Source organism: Pteropus medius, unplaced genomic scaffold (genome assembly GCF_902729225.1).
Source record: "Pteropus medius unplaced genomic scaffold, Ma_sr-lr_union100, whole genome shotgun sequence".
NCBI classification, from domain to species: Eukaryota; Metazoa; Chordata; class Mammalia; order Chiroptera; family Pteropodidae; genus Pteropus; species Pteropus medius.
In genome coordinates, this window is record NW_024342644.1 from 4,468,060 (window position 1) to 4,484,866 (window position 16,807).

Sequence of the window (16,807 nt, forward strand, 5' to 3'; positions counted from 1 at the left end):
CTTACAGGTGGTAGGATAACCATGTTAAATAGTCAGAGCCTCTGCCCTTTGCAGTTAATTTGTAATTAACATAATGTATACAGTGAATAAAGCAATACTTTCCAAATATATAGGAAACTCTTTTCTGATCCAGAAACTGTTTTTATTGATGCATCTTTAGATTATGTTAATTTAAAAAAGCAGAATCTCATTTTTAGTGTTGCTATGATAAATAAGATGTTATAGGTTAGATTCTTAGCTCAAAGTTCTGTGAAGCTCTAACACTCAGGAAATAAAATGATCCAGTCTTGACTGTGATTCCATAGAGATGCCATACCCTACATCAATATCGAAATATTTTAGAATCTAGTTTCTTAAGGTAAAATGAAATGAAAATTTGCAGTGTACCAAAGGTGAAGTATGAAGTAGTCTATACTTTTTGAAGACATTAATTACTTTATTTATTCATTCAGCACTCACTGAGCCTCTACTATGTATCAGGCCCTGGGATAGAGGTAGAGTTGTAGAAGCCACTTGGTTTCAGGGGGGTTACAGTCCAATAGGATTGAAAGAGACAACTATTATAGTAATTAGAGTACAGTGTGTGAAGGCTGCATTAGAAGAGGGCAGAAGGTGTCACAACACCACCAGTCAAAAGGGACCTACTTGGGATTAGGAGGAAGAAGGTTTGGGGAATCTGGAAAAGCACCCTGGAAGAGAGCTGAGATCATCAGCTGTGTGTACAGTGAAGAAACATTGATACATTCACGTAAAATTTGACAAATAATGACTGCGAGAAATAATAATTAGTTTAATTTGGCTGAGGCTAGAGTCGAAAGTAGGTCTTTACAGAACTTAGGAGAGGATACAGTTCTGTAATTCTTACATATGCCCTGTTACAGCATTTGGTTTTCTTCCTGAAATTTATGGGGAATTGTGAGGTTGGATAGGTTCTTAAAAGCTGTTTGGCAGGGGCATGACCCAGTCAGATTTTTTTTTTAAAGAGTCATCCTAACATCAAGGACTGGTGAAGAATGAGATGAGAGGCAAGAAACCCAATTCATGTTATAATCAAAGTTGTAGGATTGCCATAATCCAAGTCAAATGAAGAGAGCCTGATCAAGGGTTTCAGTGTGGGTACAAGGGCCTGGGTGCATTGGTCATAATAGGGAACATAACAAAAGGTACTTTTTGAGGAAAAGGTGAGTTTTGTTCTAGACATTTTCAGATGAGGTGCTTGGTGTATCCAAGTGAGTGAAATTCTGAACATTAATTCTTCAAGTTAGGAGAGAAACCTAGACTAGGATACTGCTGGGAGTTGAAACCAGAAGTATAGATAAGGTGGCCCATGGAAGAAGATAAAGGGCAAGAAAAGTACTGGAGACCATTAACAGCAGTTAAAGAGTTAAGAAGTAATTTCTACAATAAATAAAGTGTAGGTCAAGTAGTTGAGGGAAGGCCAGAAGGATGCTATGAAAGCCAAGAAAGATATTTTCAAGGGTTGGGGAGGGTATTGCCAATTAAGAAAAGATGATTAACTTACATGGAACAATCAATGACTAAGGGAAGGCAGTTCACAGAAGAAAAATAAATGACCTGTAAACAAATGAAGACACACGTAACTTTCCTTACTATTGAGGAAGATAGAAATTAAAAGGAGATATTTTTGCTTGTTAGCTAGACAAAATCTTTATAAAGAGTAGCAGTGTTTATTGTTGGCAAGAATATAGGGAAATATTCTCGTGCTTTAAGTTGTAACAACTTTGGAAAACAATTCAGTAATATCTTAAAATTTAAATTGCAAATACCCTTTAACCTAGCAATTCCATTTCTAGGTCTCTATCCTAAAGACATAGTCACATCTGCACAACATGATTACGGTAGTGCTCAGCATGTCTGTAATATTGAAAAATCAGAAACCACCTAAAAGGCCATCGATAGGGAAATCATTAAACTGGTACATCCATGTTTTTGGAATACTATGTAGCAGTTCAAAAGAACATGGAAAAACCTCCCAGGTATTGTCAAAATTTTAAAACATAGAATATTACCTTATTTATTTAAATACAGTAAAACTATATTGCAGCAAACTGACATCCTGGTTTTCTCTGAGGGGAGAAGGATGAGGGCAGAGTGGAAGGGAGATTGAAGGGAGACTAGTGTTGTCCCTTTGAATGGTTTGTGAATGTATTTATCTAATTTTTAAAAAGGGATGATTAGTATGGAGAGTTCAGGTGAGAAGGACTTAAGTAATATTTTGTGGACTCGGCAATTAGATAATTGTTCACATACAAGGAATTTTGAGGGGTGGTAAGTGCAAGGGTTATTTACCGTTGGATTGAGAATTAATAGTGAAGAGAGTGAACTAATTAAAGCTTCTGTTTGAAGCAGCTTGCTTTAGAAGGAAAATAGTAGATGGGGGTGTGGATACAAGTTGATAATTTTTAAGAAGGTTAAGGAGAGAAAACACAAGCCTGTGTCAGGCTAAAGGACAGTATTGGGAAAGAATAAGCTGAAGATCAGGAGAACTGAGGGATGGCTATCTGCAGAGATAAAGGTAATCGGGAATATTGATGAATCTAGATACAAATAAACTGGAGGGGAAGAGGTATGTATGTGAGAAAGTTGAAGGAATTCATAATAATGGCTTCTTGGCTGAGAGTAGGAATGTGGGACACTTGAGTAAGAGGATGAAACTGGCTATTGACAGGAGTGAAAGGACCTGATTAGAGATGCTTGGGATTGTTGAAGAGGCTTAGACATTAAATACCATGAACTTAAAAGGTACTAGTTTTTCAAAGTTGTTATATTTTCCCACAACAGTCTTTTCTCTGGGTTTAACCATAGAAAAGTTGGTAGTTAAACCAATTCAGGTTTGGTGTTTTGTAGAAAACAAGGGGCAGACACTTAGAGTAATGTAAATGATTGACTGTATTTGCAGGTGTTGGCAAATTACAGCCTGTGAGCCAAATTTATCTTACTATTTGTTTGGTAAATAAATTTTATTATAACAGCCATACCCATTCAATTAAGTATTGTGTATGGCAGCTCTCATGCTATAGCTACATGGTTGAGTAGTGACAGAAACTCACTGGAAAGCTGAAACCATTCACTAATCTAGTACTTTAAAGCAGTGATCCTCAACCTTTTTGGCACCAGGGACCAGTTTGCTCCCTCGCCTGCCACTCACCTCCTGCTGTGCAGCCTGGTTCCCAACAGGCCATGGTACAGTACTGGTCTGTGGCTCCAGGGTTGGGGTCCCCTGCTTTAGAGAAAAAGTTTGCACCTTTAACTACACCGCAGGAGTGAAGTCGGCAGGGTGCATATAGTATCAGGACTAGAAGTCATGGTGAAGTCTCAAGAAGCAGGTTTCAAGTTGACAAGAATGGGAAATCCATAGTAAGATGTAGAAATAGAGGACTCCTGAGATCACCTGGATCTCAGTGTTTTGACTTTGGGGAGGAAATTGAGCAAGGAGTGGAGGCTGAGGTTCATTAGAGTTCAAGTTGAATCATAAGTAGTGTTGGATGATGTAGCAAGAAAGTAAGAGGGTATCTCTTAAGATATCTGACAGGTAACCTGCCAATACAGAAAACCTAGTTCACTTAGCTAAGATCTATCTAGGTGTTTTCCTCATCCATGTTTATTATTTCAACTGATATTCCCAGTTTAAAACACTGAGAATGTTTGCATTCTAGTTTATTTTCTGCTCTTTTACACTATTATTAAAACTAGTCATTTAAAGTAGAATTATCTGTGAAGAACCAGAGTACTGTTAGAAAATATATAAAAAATATAAGCTATTTGTACAAAGCATACATTTCTTTGGATTTTTAAAATTTACTCTTAATATTTTCCTTTTCCCTATAGGTATATGAAAGTTATCCTGCTTATGATTTAACTGAAAGAAAAGGTTTCATAAAAACAACTGTTAAAGAGGTAAATATGTCTACCTTTTCCAATTTTGATCATTTTTGGCATAAGACAAAAAATATGTATTCAAATACTGCATATTTTTTAAAATATGACTAAATATCAAATTTCCTCAAAATAGATGGGGAAAGATATTTTTCATTCTCATTTTAGAACTTAAAAATAAAGCCTGAAAATTAGTAACAAAACATGACTTCAGATGATGAGATGTGGCTCAGTCTACAGTGCATAGTTGGGCATCTCAGAGGCGCACTCACAACTATTTGAGCATGTTTCTGTCCACTAGTCAAAGAGAAGAGGAAATCAACAGCTATGGTTTATGTTAATCCCAGCTGATTTCCCAAAATCACAGTAAAATAAAGTTTTAAAATGAAGTGTAAGGTCTTACGACTTATGTGTACCTAATACTGTATGTTGGGTGTGGGGAAATAATTTTCTCTTTCATTACAGCTAATTTCTTGAGAGAGGACAGACAGATGACTTGTTCCATGGATTTAAGGATCTGATTTATACCATTATACCAGCAAAGAGAATGTATTTCCTTTTCTAAATCCTTGCAAGCATTGTCGGTAGGACTTATTGCTGACTTTTTTATCTTGTGTGTTAACGTAAATTTGTTTGCCATTTTAAATTGCATTTCTCTGCAGCTTTTAGTTTAAAATTTTGCATGGCAGTAACTGTTCCTTGCCCTTGTAGTTGTATTTTGTACATTTTGGATTTCTTTATATAGGGTCGTAGATTCTTGAATTGTTGTAGTTTTTAGTGCATTTAATATTAGCTTGACATACTTTTAATCAAGTAGAACAGGAACTTATAACTGGCATTTATACATGCAGAACAATTTCAGTATTTAGTATATGAAATATTTTGAATACACATCTCTATCAGTGTAAAATCTCAATGGCGGTGTGTTCATCATATTAAGAATGTATAAGCTTCAGCTGTCCAGATGACTAAATTGAAACTTTTCTCCTGCATGTGTATATATGTCAGATTGTCAGCATGACAAGTGACAGATGTTATTTTTGTATTTTAAACAAATTTGTTGTATATAGTTTTTTTATTTCTTTTGTGCAGATCAATTTTTAAACTCATATAAGTAGATAACTTTACAAACTATGAAATGTCAGTGTTCAGCCAGATGGTATCACGGAGCAGTGAAAGTCAATTCATCGAAAACACGAAGACCAGATCTCTGCTTTGCCCTGAAAGTGTCATAAATTTGTAGTTTGTTAACTCTGCAACAGTATCTATAGATGTTTTTTATTAAGGATAGTCTAAATTCAACATGTCAAAATTTAAGAAATTTGCAGGAGAGTGGGATTAAGTACAAGCATATTTGGTTTATGATAAATGGCTGATTTTTATTTACTGCTTTTGCCCATATAAAATGCTCATATTTTCAGGGAACCTGACCACCTTTATAATTATGACAAAGTACCAGGAGTAATGCCAGAAGATATTGTGTAGGCAACAGAGGGTTATCTCTGACAAAGTATTTCTCAAAAGTGATAATAGACTTATTTTTAACATTAAAGAAACTTATGTATTTGTGGACTTAGTTGGGTTTTAAAATTTTTTGGCCAATCAGGATTCTAGGTGACTATATGGACCACCCTGAATGAAACTAATTTGTCTTTTAAATTGACTGTCTTAATCAGTTTATTAAATAATCTCTGAATTTTAAAGTGAAATATGCTACTTATGAGAATTAGGCCTTTGATAAACCAATTGTTTAAAATAAAAATCTTTGCATCATTGAACAGTATATAAAAATATGTCGACTGTTAACAGGTATTTTCAGTTTTGACTTGTTTTTGGTATTAAGACATTAGAGAAAGGTACACTTAATACAGATGAATGGAATAAACTAAATGAAACCTAAGAATTGGCCTTTGATTTTGAATATTTAATTTGTTCCTATAAACCTTGTCAATAAAAATAAGTCAATGCTTTGTCTCTTTCATTTGATTTAAGTTACAGGTTTCTCTATCATTTCTCTATGTAAGGATTTCAGAATGGAGTTTATTTAAATGTATTTATCCCCATAGCCTATATAATTTGGAGTGTTCTTACACTACAGAGAAATCGCCTGGGAAAACTAGAAGTGATCTCAAAAATGTAAGCTGATTAGGTTCAACAATTAAGATCATTTTACTTGAATGGGGATAAAGAATAATTAATGCCCGTGACCTAAAACATCTAAAGAGGGTTCGGAAGAGAAGGGGATTGAGCTGGTATGAAAGTTTGTGATGAAGATGAACTTATTTAGTGTGTTTTTATCACTACAATGCACTGTATTTGAAAAACAAGTCTAGTTTTTATTAAGTAGTTTTATACAACCAGCTGTTTACAATCTGAAGTTAAAGTGTTGTATATCACTGCTACTCAATTATAAAACCTTCAGAACAATGAAAAACATTCAGAGTAACTCAATAAAAGTACCATGGTTCCTTGAACAATATGTCAGATGTCACTTGAGACAGGAAATGAGGGTTTTTTAAATATATATTTACCATTCTTTATTAAGTAGATTTTTCCTTAGTTTGTAGCACAACTTTTATGCCGAGGACTAAGGTAAAAATTTACTGGGAACCATTTCAAACGTAAAGTATTTTGCATTTATCACTTAACACATGCTATTCTTTAAACATTTTAATAATATAACACTTTAAAGCAGAATACTTCCCAAATAGTACCATTGAGTCTCATAACCCAAATGTCAACATTTTTCTGTTAACTTTGAAACTACTATACCATATTTTCATTTATTTTGATGGGGAGGGAGGTGTGTCTAAGTTCACCATACAATTTTTATATATGATACTTTATAAGCTGACATTAAATTTTAAAAATACCTAATATTTTGAAAAGTGGCTTTAAAGTCATTAAAATAAAAGCACTTAGGTTATCCATATTTCTAATGTAAACTGAAATTTCTTGGCAAGATAAGCATCCTAAAGACCCTGAAACCAGTGTTAATTTTTAAATGACATTTTTTGGCCATGAGTGAAAAAAAAAATTTTTGCCATGTTCTCAGGCTCTTATGATATGGCTTATAAAATGTGTAATATTTACCAGGATATCTGCAGTTTTCCAGTGGACCTGCCTATGGAATACTGAAAACAATTCCGTAAAAAATATTCCTATAGATTGAATCAGTTATTTTAAAAAGAGGCTTTGAGAAGAGGCTTTTACTAATTTATTCTAACAGGACATTTTTGCTAGTGTTTGCCAAAATTAAGGCTATTTAAAATGTGCCATCTGCCCAAACTTGGCTCTTATGAAAAATAACCATAGTCTCTGTCTAAAGTATGAAGACCACACTATCTCTGCCCCATTTTCCATGGTACAAACTTGTACTGTTCAAGGAATTGAAAATTTTGCTGTTTTGCCAATGAGTGCATAAATCTAAAATGTTTTGTCACAAAAGATACCTGAATTTAAATTTCTTTAGAACACCCAATGAGAAGAAATGTGTATAAAATAGTCTAGAAGCTTCATTTACCTTTGAAGAGTTTGTGCTGTATCCAAAAAGGAAAGATTTCTATCTAGATTTTAAGTAAAAGCTCAATATTGGAGCTATATAAAAGTCTTAAGGCTCACTGGCAAAGAAAATTGTCATAGAAAATACATGGCTTTATCTGGTTTTTAAATGATTCCTGCTTAATTGACTTGGTTTCTCAATGTGTGAAAGTTGATGGGCCAAACAGAAATTCAAATTTAAAGGGAATCTCCAACCATGAATCATATCTGAGGTTTTTAGTTCAAAATTTTGCCTTATCCTGAAATCCAGATTTAGTGCTAGTCATACTTATAGAAAATGCAATTAAATATAAGTGCTTATAAAATGATTCTTGGGCCAGTGTTTTCTGAGTGGTGACATGGGTTTACATTATCAAACTACCTTAGATACATTTCAGTTTTGCTATCCAGGGAGGGTTTTGTTGTTTGATTTTATGAAAGTGAGGTTAAACGTGTTTCAAACTTTCCCACGGGTACAGAAGAAAGCTGGATCCAGACAAATTCTATTTAAAATGCTGCAATCTTGCTTGCTTCTCGAACACCACTCAAATATGCCCCTGTAACAGTTTGTGGAAAATGCCTGTTTGTTGCCTGTAAGAAAATGATTGCATAATTTGAGATCACGTATAAGGAATTCAGATGATAATCAAAAGGTAATTAATACAAGCTTATACTTTCTCCGATCCTCCTAAAATAGACTGGTGCCACTAATGTGTGCTCATATTAACATCAGTCACCCATCATAGCACTTGACCTTTTCTGGTTTTCTCACCATACTTTTTCAAGTGCACTCATTCTGCAATACATTCAGCACTCCTGTGAAGAACTGTGTGGCATTAAGATCTGTATTCCAGTTATTGGAATTAAGAATAAGACAGCCACTCACCAGACAAGTAATGTTAAATCATTAATAAATGAAACAAGCACAAAAAGAGAATTCACCTGTGGTTGGAGTTGTTTTGCTAGATGGGTGGAACAAAAGGATAGATGAGGTACTAAAAGGATAGACCACTTAAACAGGAAGGGAAAAGTCAAAAGGTTTAGGGCTGTCAATGGGAGAACCTCACTTGCAAGGAGGTTGTAGTGGAAACAATAAGGACAGGAAAGTTGGCTTGGGATGTGGCTATGGGGAAGAGTAGCTGAAATGGAGTGAGCAGGTCATAGAAAATTGAAGATAAAAAGACAAAATTCCATGTGAACTACTCCAGGTTCCATGTCACCTAAATCGATGGCTGGGGTGGAAGGGAAAATAGCCAGGTGACTAAAACGTAAATAAATACGGGAAGAATATGGAGGTCAGCAGGAACACAATTACTACTGGGAGAGAGTGACAGTGATAGGAACTGCAAAGGATTTTATAAGAAGGCAAGGCAATAACTATCAGAGCAGAAAAGGAAAGCAAAAAAGATTTTGCACGCTGTCCATGATCTGAGGCCACATTAACCTAATATAGCCATCTCTTAAAAGCAGCTGAGAGTTGCTGCCTGGAATGCAGCTATTATGCTCTGTTCCTACAAAGTCGGCTCTTCACAGGCCAAGGAGTAATCAGCTGGCTTTTAAATGACAGTCTTGTGATCATTCAAAAAATCAAGAGAAAAAGGACTTTGATAAACCTGGAAGACCTGCATAATTCCAAACCATAATGTACAAATTATGAAAGCAGATGAATAAGTACTGAAATTCACTTTACTAAGTTTGGAGGGTAGGGCAGGATAGGGTGATAACAAAAGCAAGCCATATCACCCCAAAGAATTCTTTAAAAATCTGGGCCACTGGGAGCATGAGGAATCATGGAGGAAGAGGTTGGGCATGGGTAAAAAGGATTAAAGACTATGAAGAGCATTTTGGTCCCTTACCAGGTTCCCTACTCCCACTACGACCCCCAGGGTATCTAAGGAAGAGGGCAGGGGTGAGGTGCCAAACAACGGGATTAAGTAAAGTCTTCATAACTAAGATGCTTCTGGCTCCCAGAATGCCAGGAGTTGAGGTTTTACCACGTAAATGAAACATGTTCTTAGAGAAAAGAGCTATAGATACTGATTTGGGGATCTAACCACCAGTTGATGATCTTGCTGGAGCTTTCAATTAGCTTTTTAAAAATGCCTCAAAGCTTCCAATCAAGATGGCAGAGTAGGTAAACACTGTACTCGCCTCTTCTCATGACCACATCAAAATTACGACTAATATACAGAACAACCATCATTGAGAATGGCTTTAAGTCTAGCTGAACAGAAGTTCCACAGCTGAAGATATAACTGAAGAAGCCACGTAGAAACTGGTATGACGGTTAGGGACAGAATGTGCTGGTCCCACGCTCACGGGTGATTAAAAATTGGGAGGGATATCTCGGTGGCTGAGGAGCAAGGGGTCCCAGCCCCATACCAAGCTCTCCAGCCCAGGGTTCCAGTGCTGGGAAGAGAAATCGTCATAACTTCTGGCTGTGAAAACCAGTAGAGATTGTGGCTAGGTGAGATGGAGGGCAGCTGGAGTCCCAGGTGTTCCTTCTAAAGGGTCCATGTACAGAAATACTGATGAACATACTCTGAGCTCCAGCGCTTGGGGCAGCTGCTCAAAAAGTGCCAGGGACATACAGAAGGAACTGAATTATCTGGCTTCAGGGTGTGAGGGCTAGAGGGACAGCTTTCTCCCAGACAGAAGTGCTAGCAGAATCCACTGTTCCTTTGTTGAGCTCCTCCCACAGGTAGCACGCAGATGCAAGCTGCCACTGTATGAGTCCATTAACTTGGCTAACCCACCCAGGTGATTCCTTGAGGACCCCCCACGCCCCCAAATTGTGGGCCCACACAAGCTGCTTCCAGTGGATTTTCCATACAGTTTGTCTTAGCTCATGGAGATTTCCTAAAATCTCTCAAAGGATCACAAATTCCAAACAAGCAGCATCCAGCCTTGGCCTGCTTTGTGGCTTGCTTAACAGCCCCAAGCCCTGCAATAGTGGCAGGTGGCCCTGGTACACAGCTTGGCCTCTCTCAGGCACCTTCAAGCCCAGGGCAAGTGGCAACCATCTGCAGATTACTTTGTAGCTCATACCAAGTGGCCCCAGTGGCTGACCTTGGCCTGCAATAGAGTACCTCCCAAGAGGCCTCAGAACCGACACACCCAGGGGCCAGCTTCAGATCACACCGGAGCACCACCCAACCACCTCCACAAATGACACACCCAAAGGGCAGACTGGATGGGCACCAGAGCCCCGCTAAAGCAAATCCTGCTTCATAGGTAAACCTCTGCACAACAGCTCCTCTATTGTAGTCACAGCCAGTCTCCACAGTCAAGCAGCCTGAGGGTCAATCTCTCCCACTGACATGCAAAAAGACACACACAACCCACACAAGGGACACACACTTGGAGGACTTGGCTTAGGTGATCAGGGAGACTGCATCACAGGACACCTATTACATATGGCCACTCTACCAAGACTAGGAGACAAAGCAGTCCTACCTAATACACAGACACAAACGCAGGGAGGCAGCCAAATAGGGAGACAAAGAAACATGTCCCAAATGAAAGACGAGAACAAAACTCCAGAAAAAGAACTAAACAAAATGGAGATGAGCGATCTACGAGATGCAGAGTTTAAAACACTGGTTATAAGGATGCTCAATGATCTCAGAACTTCAACAAAGAGGTAGGAAACATAAAAAAGGAGATAGAAAACATGAAAAAGAACCAGTCAGAAATGAAGACTACAATAACTAAAATGAAGAATACATTAGAGGGAATCAACAGTAGATTAGATGAAGCAGAGGATCAAATCAATGAATTGGAAGACAGTGTAGCAGAAAATACCCAATCAGAACAATAACAAAAGAACCCAAAAACAGGACAGTTCCAGGGGCCTCTAGGACAGCATCAAGTGTGTACCAACGTTGTCTTCAAAGAGGTACCAGGAGAAGACAGAGAGGAAGAAATTGAAAGCCTACTGGAAGAAATAATGACGGAAAACTTCCCTAAACTAGAGAAGGAAATGGACATAATAGCCCAGGAAGCACAGAGTCCCAAACAAGATGAACCCAAAGAGGCCAACACCAAGACACATTGTAATTAAAATAGCAAAGGTTAAAGACAAGGAGAATCTTAAAAGTGGCAAGAGAAAAGCAGTTACATACAAGGGAGCTCCCATAAGATTGTCAGCTGATTTCTTAACAGAAACTGTGCAAGCCAGAAGGGATTGGCATGAAATACTCAAAATGATGAAAAGCAAGTACCTACAACCAAGATTACTCTACTCAGCAAAGTTATCATTTAGAATCAAAGGACAGATAAAGAGCTTCCCAGACAAAAAAAAAAAGCTAAAGGAGTTCATCAACACCAAACCAGAATTATAAGAAATGTTAAAGGGACTTCTTTAAGAAGAAAAAAAAGATCATAATCTTTTATTATTCATCAAAAATATGAATAATAAAATGACAATAACTAGATATCTATCAACAATTACTTTAAATGTAAATTGTAAATGCTCTAATCAAAAGACACAGGGTGGCTGAATGGATAAGAAAACGAGACCCTTACTTATGGTGCCTACAAAACACCCAGTTCAGATCAAAAGACACACATAGACTAAAAATAAAGATAATATAAGTTCCAATATATGTAACAGAAGATCAGAAATAAGAAAAATGAGGGGAGAAAATAACCAGAAGTAAAATCTAGGACTGGAGGATATGAGTTTCTAGATTCAGGGAACCTAAAAAAAAAAAAAAAAAAAAAAAAGGCATAAAAAGGATTAGAAATCAAAATAGCAAAACATTTCTCAACAGAAGTAAACCAAGAAAGAAGGCCACTTCACAAGCATTAGGATGGCTATTATCCAAAAACAAAACAAAAAAGTTATTGAGGATGTGCAGAAATTGGGAACCCTTTTGCACTGTTGGTAGGAATATAGAATAGTGCAGCTGTTGTGGAAAACAGTGTAGTGGTTCCCCAAAAACTTAAAAATAGAATTAATATATGATCCAGCAATGCAATGCCTTTTCTGGGTAAATAACCCAAAGACTTAAAAGGATCTTAAAGAGAGACGTGCATTGTTCATAGCAACATTGTTCACCCTAGCCAAAAGGTAGAAACAACTCAAATGTCCATGACAGATGAATGGATAAACAAAATGTAATATATAACGGAATATTATTTAGTCTTAAAAAGGATATTCTGACACATGCTACAACTTGGATGAACCTTGAAGGACAATGCTAAAGTGAAATAAACCTGTCACAAAAGGACAAATACTTTATGATTCCACTTATCTGGTGACGTCCCTAGAACAAATACTTAAGAGTTAGGAAGTGGTAGCTGCCAGGAGCTAGAGTAGAGGGGAAATGGGGAGTCATTTAATGGGTAGAGAGTCTCAGTTTTGCAGGATGACTAGGTTGTGGAAATGGATGGTGATGATGGTTGTACAATAAGGTAAATGTATTTAATGTCGCTTAACTGCACACTTAAACAGTTAAGGTAAATATTGTTATATGTAGTTCACCATAATGCTCACAGGAATTCAACTATGATCAGAGACAACTGAGGGGTGGGGAGTCTTTAGGACAGGTACAAAAAGATTTGAGCTAATGAAAAAAAGAGCTATTATGATTGTCAAGAAAACAAAGCTGTGTAAGAACAGAATCAATGAACACTTTGGCTCAGACATAAACATTCACCTAGCCACATCATAGAAACGCTGATACCAACTTAATTAAGTGCGAAATAACCATATTGCAAATGGGCTAAATCTTTAACTTGGTAAGAAGTCAGTAGATAATGTCTAACTTGTTAAATCAGAAGACAATGTAAATATTTTAAAACATGAAGTAAATTCCAGAGGAAACAGCAGAAAGAATGAAAAATAGTTGCTCTGAGAATTTGAGGATGTTGAGGGGGCATCTGCCGTTTGTCATCATAAGACTTGACAGTATTTGACATTGTTTTCTTAAACTCTGAACATATATCACTTTAAAAAGAAGTAATCAAAATAAAAGTAACTGCATTCAGGATGAGGATACACACCTCGCCTGCAAAATAGATGGTTCCTTGTATTTCTTCAGCAATGATATCGTAGGCTTCACCGCTCCCACCTGTCTTCACAAAACTGTATGCCATCTGGATCCAGGGGTCTGTGCTCCACCGAGTGACAAAATACTTTGTGGGATCTGGGACTTCCTGTGTGAAGTTGAAGGAATCATAAAATAGGATCGAGAGGGCCTTAGACATGATGCAATCCCAAGTATAAATATACAGTCCTCCCTCCCATTAGAAACTGAGTTAATTCATGTAGCAATTCTCGGTATGTTCCTCCTATTCCCCCCTTACAACCCTACCCCATATCTGTGCACCATTCTCTATCCCCTGCCCCAACTCTGCAACCTCCCCCCATGTATGTCTCACTCCTACACTTTGTCCTTCTACCAGACACACATTCCCCCCACCTACAAAGGGCCATCACCACTGGCTAAAAGTTCGAGCAATCCCTTTCCCATCAGTTAGCATGTGCTGGAGAGATGGTGGGAAAGGGCTCTGGACCAGTAGCTAAGGGAAGGGTGGAATTGGTTGGAATTCTCAACAAGCTCGTCCACAAAATGGCTGCCCAAAGATATGTTTCACACTCACTAAGTTAAGTTTCAAATCATTTTGTGGTTTGGCCTCTGGGAAGCACCAAAAAATATTTCTATAGAATCTATGTGCTAAGTTGTGAATAACTAATTTGAAAACAAATTTTTGAACAAAAACTCCAAACTAGGGACTACTGTGAGATATAATCACATCATGTAAAATAAGCAACACTTCCTAGGTGCCTCTCTTTCTCTAATTTATGTAACTTTTGGATCATTTCATTCTTTCGACTTCTGCTTCTTTATTTGAACATGATGCAAGCCACACTACTAATAAATCTCCAGAAAATGTGAGATATAGTAAATTGGCAAATAAAAAGTACCTTGAGCTCCTTGGAGAAAAACATAAAAGAGACTAACTGCCTATGTAGGGTATGTGAAAATTCTGGACAGTGTCCCTTCAAAAGGAAAGTTGTCACCAAAGCCTGCTAGGGTTTGGGTAAACACAGAGTGGAAAATGCTGAACCTTTTACATCCTTAGGAAAGAGGGGGTATGCATGATGTGAGGAAAAAGGAAAGGAAGACAATAGTGTAAAAGGAAGTATAGGGTACTATTATGGGCTACATTTATGTCCCCCTAAAATTCATATGATGAAGCCCTAATCTCTACTACTTTATAATGTGACTGTATTTGAGAAAGAGCCTTTAATGAAGTAACTGGGTTAAAATGGGGTCATTAGAGTGGGCTTTAATCCCGTATGCCTGGTGTCCTTATAAGAAGGAGATTAGGCCACAAGTAACACAGAGGGGTGACCATGTGAGGACACAGCAAGAAGGCAGCCAGCCATCTGTGAGCCAAGGAGAGAGGCCGCAGAAGAAACCACACCTGGTGACATCTTAGACTTCTAGCTTCCAGGATTGTCAGAAAATAAAATTCCATTGTTTAAATCACCCAGGCTATGTTATTTTGTTATGGCAGCCCTAGCAAAATGTAACCCAGGTACTTAAGTGGGAAGTTGGACATTGGAAGAAAAAATCAGTGTGGCCCACTGCCTTGATTCCCTCCATTCTCAGTAATGACAGCTTGCTTTGTGCTCCATCCCACTCTGAAGAGCACGCTAAGAAAATAGTAGGCCTGTCTTTCTCATTTCAAAGAGGGTTTCTCTGACCTGCTCCTTGAATAGTTCCCGGAGCGTGGCCATACACTGCTGCAGCACCTGCTTGTCGTCCAGGTTCCTAATGGATGCCACCGCCTCCCCAGCAATCACTGACATCAACACGCTGTGCTTCTTCTGGAGACATGAAAGGGAAAAGCAGCTTACACTTTTTTGCTTTTGGTGCAAAAAGTCTCTAAATGCATGGTTCCAAATAGATGACCTCATTCTCAAAAATTAAATTTCGGTATTTCCCACTCTCCCCTATCTTCATTTCAATCACTGGTCGATTTTCCTCACAAACGCTCATTATTTATCTATATGTTTTATTGTTCCCTGCTGAAAAAACTCAGGAAGCCACATAAATGTCAATTTCAGGGTTCTCCTGGCTTTTCTCCTATAAGCACTTGTTTTACAACCTAGTGGAACTAGGTTGAGAAGGGAAGTCTGTGAATTGAATAATGAAAAGAACTTTCTCAAATGGTAAAGAAATTTTGTCCCTGGCTCCCATGTGAAACCTTTTAAGATAAAGTTTCTTGGGACAGAAAAAAGAAACAACTGGAATTCTTTTGTATGACACTACCACAGCTTTCAAGTCCTGGATAGGCCCTCCCCTCTCCTTCATTCCCCACCAATCACATCTGTCAACACCAAGATCCGCCCTCACCTGGGCCAATCATATCCCACCCTTCACCAGGGCTACTGGAAGACCCCTTCCAGAGTACTTTCAAGTGTCACTTGTTACTGTGCTGTCGCATACTCCTCTGAAGAGGAATTATTCCCCTATGAGCCTGAAATAACAATTTCCACAAGTGACTAATTCATTTCCCATAGAACAACGTTAGTCCTTCAAGAAAATATGGCAGATATTGGGACTGCTATCCTAAAGGAAAACACCCCAGTCCAAGTATCCTCCCAGAATATAAACATATATCCAGTGTCTACAATGCCCATTAGTTTCTGAGCTTTACACGTGAATATACCACACCAAATTTTAAACTGTAATAAGAAAATTCAAACCACATTTCACTAATAATTTTACCTGGGGATCCATATCATAGAATACAGCAAAAAGCCCTCGCTTGCTGGCACTAGGAGGGACGTGACCAAAAAAGTCAGCCCCTTGAACTTTACTGTCCCAAAATCTATAAGGAAATTGCAAGGCAATCTGCAAAGTGAGTAAAAGAAAGATGGTTAAGAGTTTCTTAAATTAAAAGTACGGCACTCTCTAAGAAGCAACCTATAGCTCTTAACTAAAAGAAAACAAACTTTAATACTTCCTTTCCATTCTCCAACCTCCTTTCTTCTCTCCACAAGCATCTGGCCTTTATGTTACTGAGACCTATGCTCACACGGATAATGGTGAGACCCACTGACAACCTCTAGGCTAATCTGAAAATGCAAAGCATTCCTGAGACTTGGTTTGGAAGTTTATGTGCATAAGATTAATTCTGACTCCTCATAGGTCTGCCAGTATCTACTGCACCACTGGCAGATTCTGCTAAAATAAATTTTAAAGGCAGAGGAAGTAAAACATACTCCTTATTGGGGCCAATTAATGGAGAGTAGACATGGAAAGCAAAAAAAAAAAAAAGAGAGAGAATTGTTTACTTATATATCAAGTTCAAATTTTAAATAAGATTCATCCTTCTAAAGTCATAATTC

The 16,807-nt window shown here is 37.7% G+C and overlaps 2 protein-coding genes across 3 annotated transcripts in view; one reads left to right on the forward strand and one right to left on the reverse strand.

Annotated features, from left to right (window-relative positions):
• Window positions 1-5,876, forward strand: part of DEK (DEK proto-oncogene) — a 29,101-nt gene extending 23,225 nt beyond the window's left edge. Inside the window, exons 10-11 of the mRNA XM_039866474.1 lie at window positions 3,850-3,918; window positions 4,363-5,876. Of these exons, the coding sequence (XP_039722408.1) occupies window positions 3,850-3,918; window positions 4,363-4,374 (81 nt within the window). The 3' untranslated portion in view covers window positions 4,375-5,876. The remainder of the gene's footprint in view (window positions 1-3,849; window positions 3,919-4,362) is intronic.
• A 332-nt stretch (window positions 5,877-6,208) lies between these two features.
• Window positions 6,209-16,807, reverse strand: part of KDM1B (lysine demethylase 1B) — a 46,920-nt gene continuing 36,321 nt past the window's right edge. Inside the window, exons 19-22 of one of the 2 annotated variants that reach the window (XM_039866471.1) lie at window positions 16,185-16,310; window positions 15,158-15,280; window positions 13,447-13,599; window positions 6,209-8,028 (exon numbers count right to left, since the gene is read on the reverse strand). In XM_039866471.1, the coding sequence (XP_039722405.1) occupies window positions 7,945-8,028; window positions 13,447-13,599; window positions 15,158-15,280; window positions 16,185-16,310 (486 nt within the window). In that variant the 3' untranslated portion in view covers window positions 6,209-7,944. The remainder of the gene's footprint in view (window positions 8,029-13,446; window positions 13,600-15,157; window positions 15,281-16,184; window positions 16,311-16,807) is intronic. The other variant, XM_039866472.1, reaches the window with a different exon arrangement.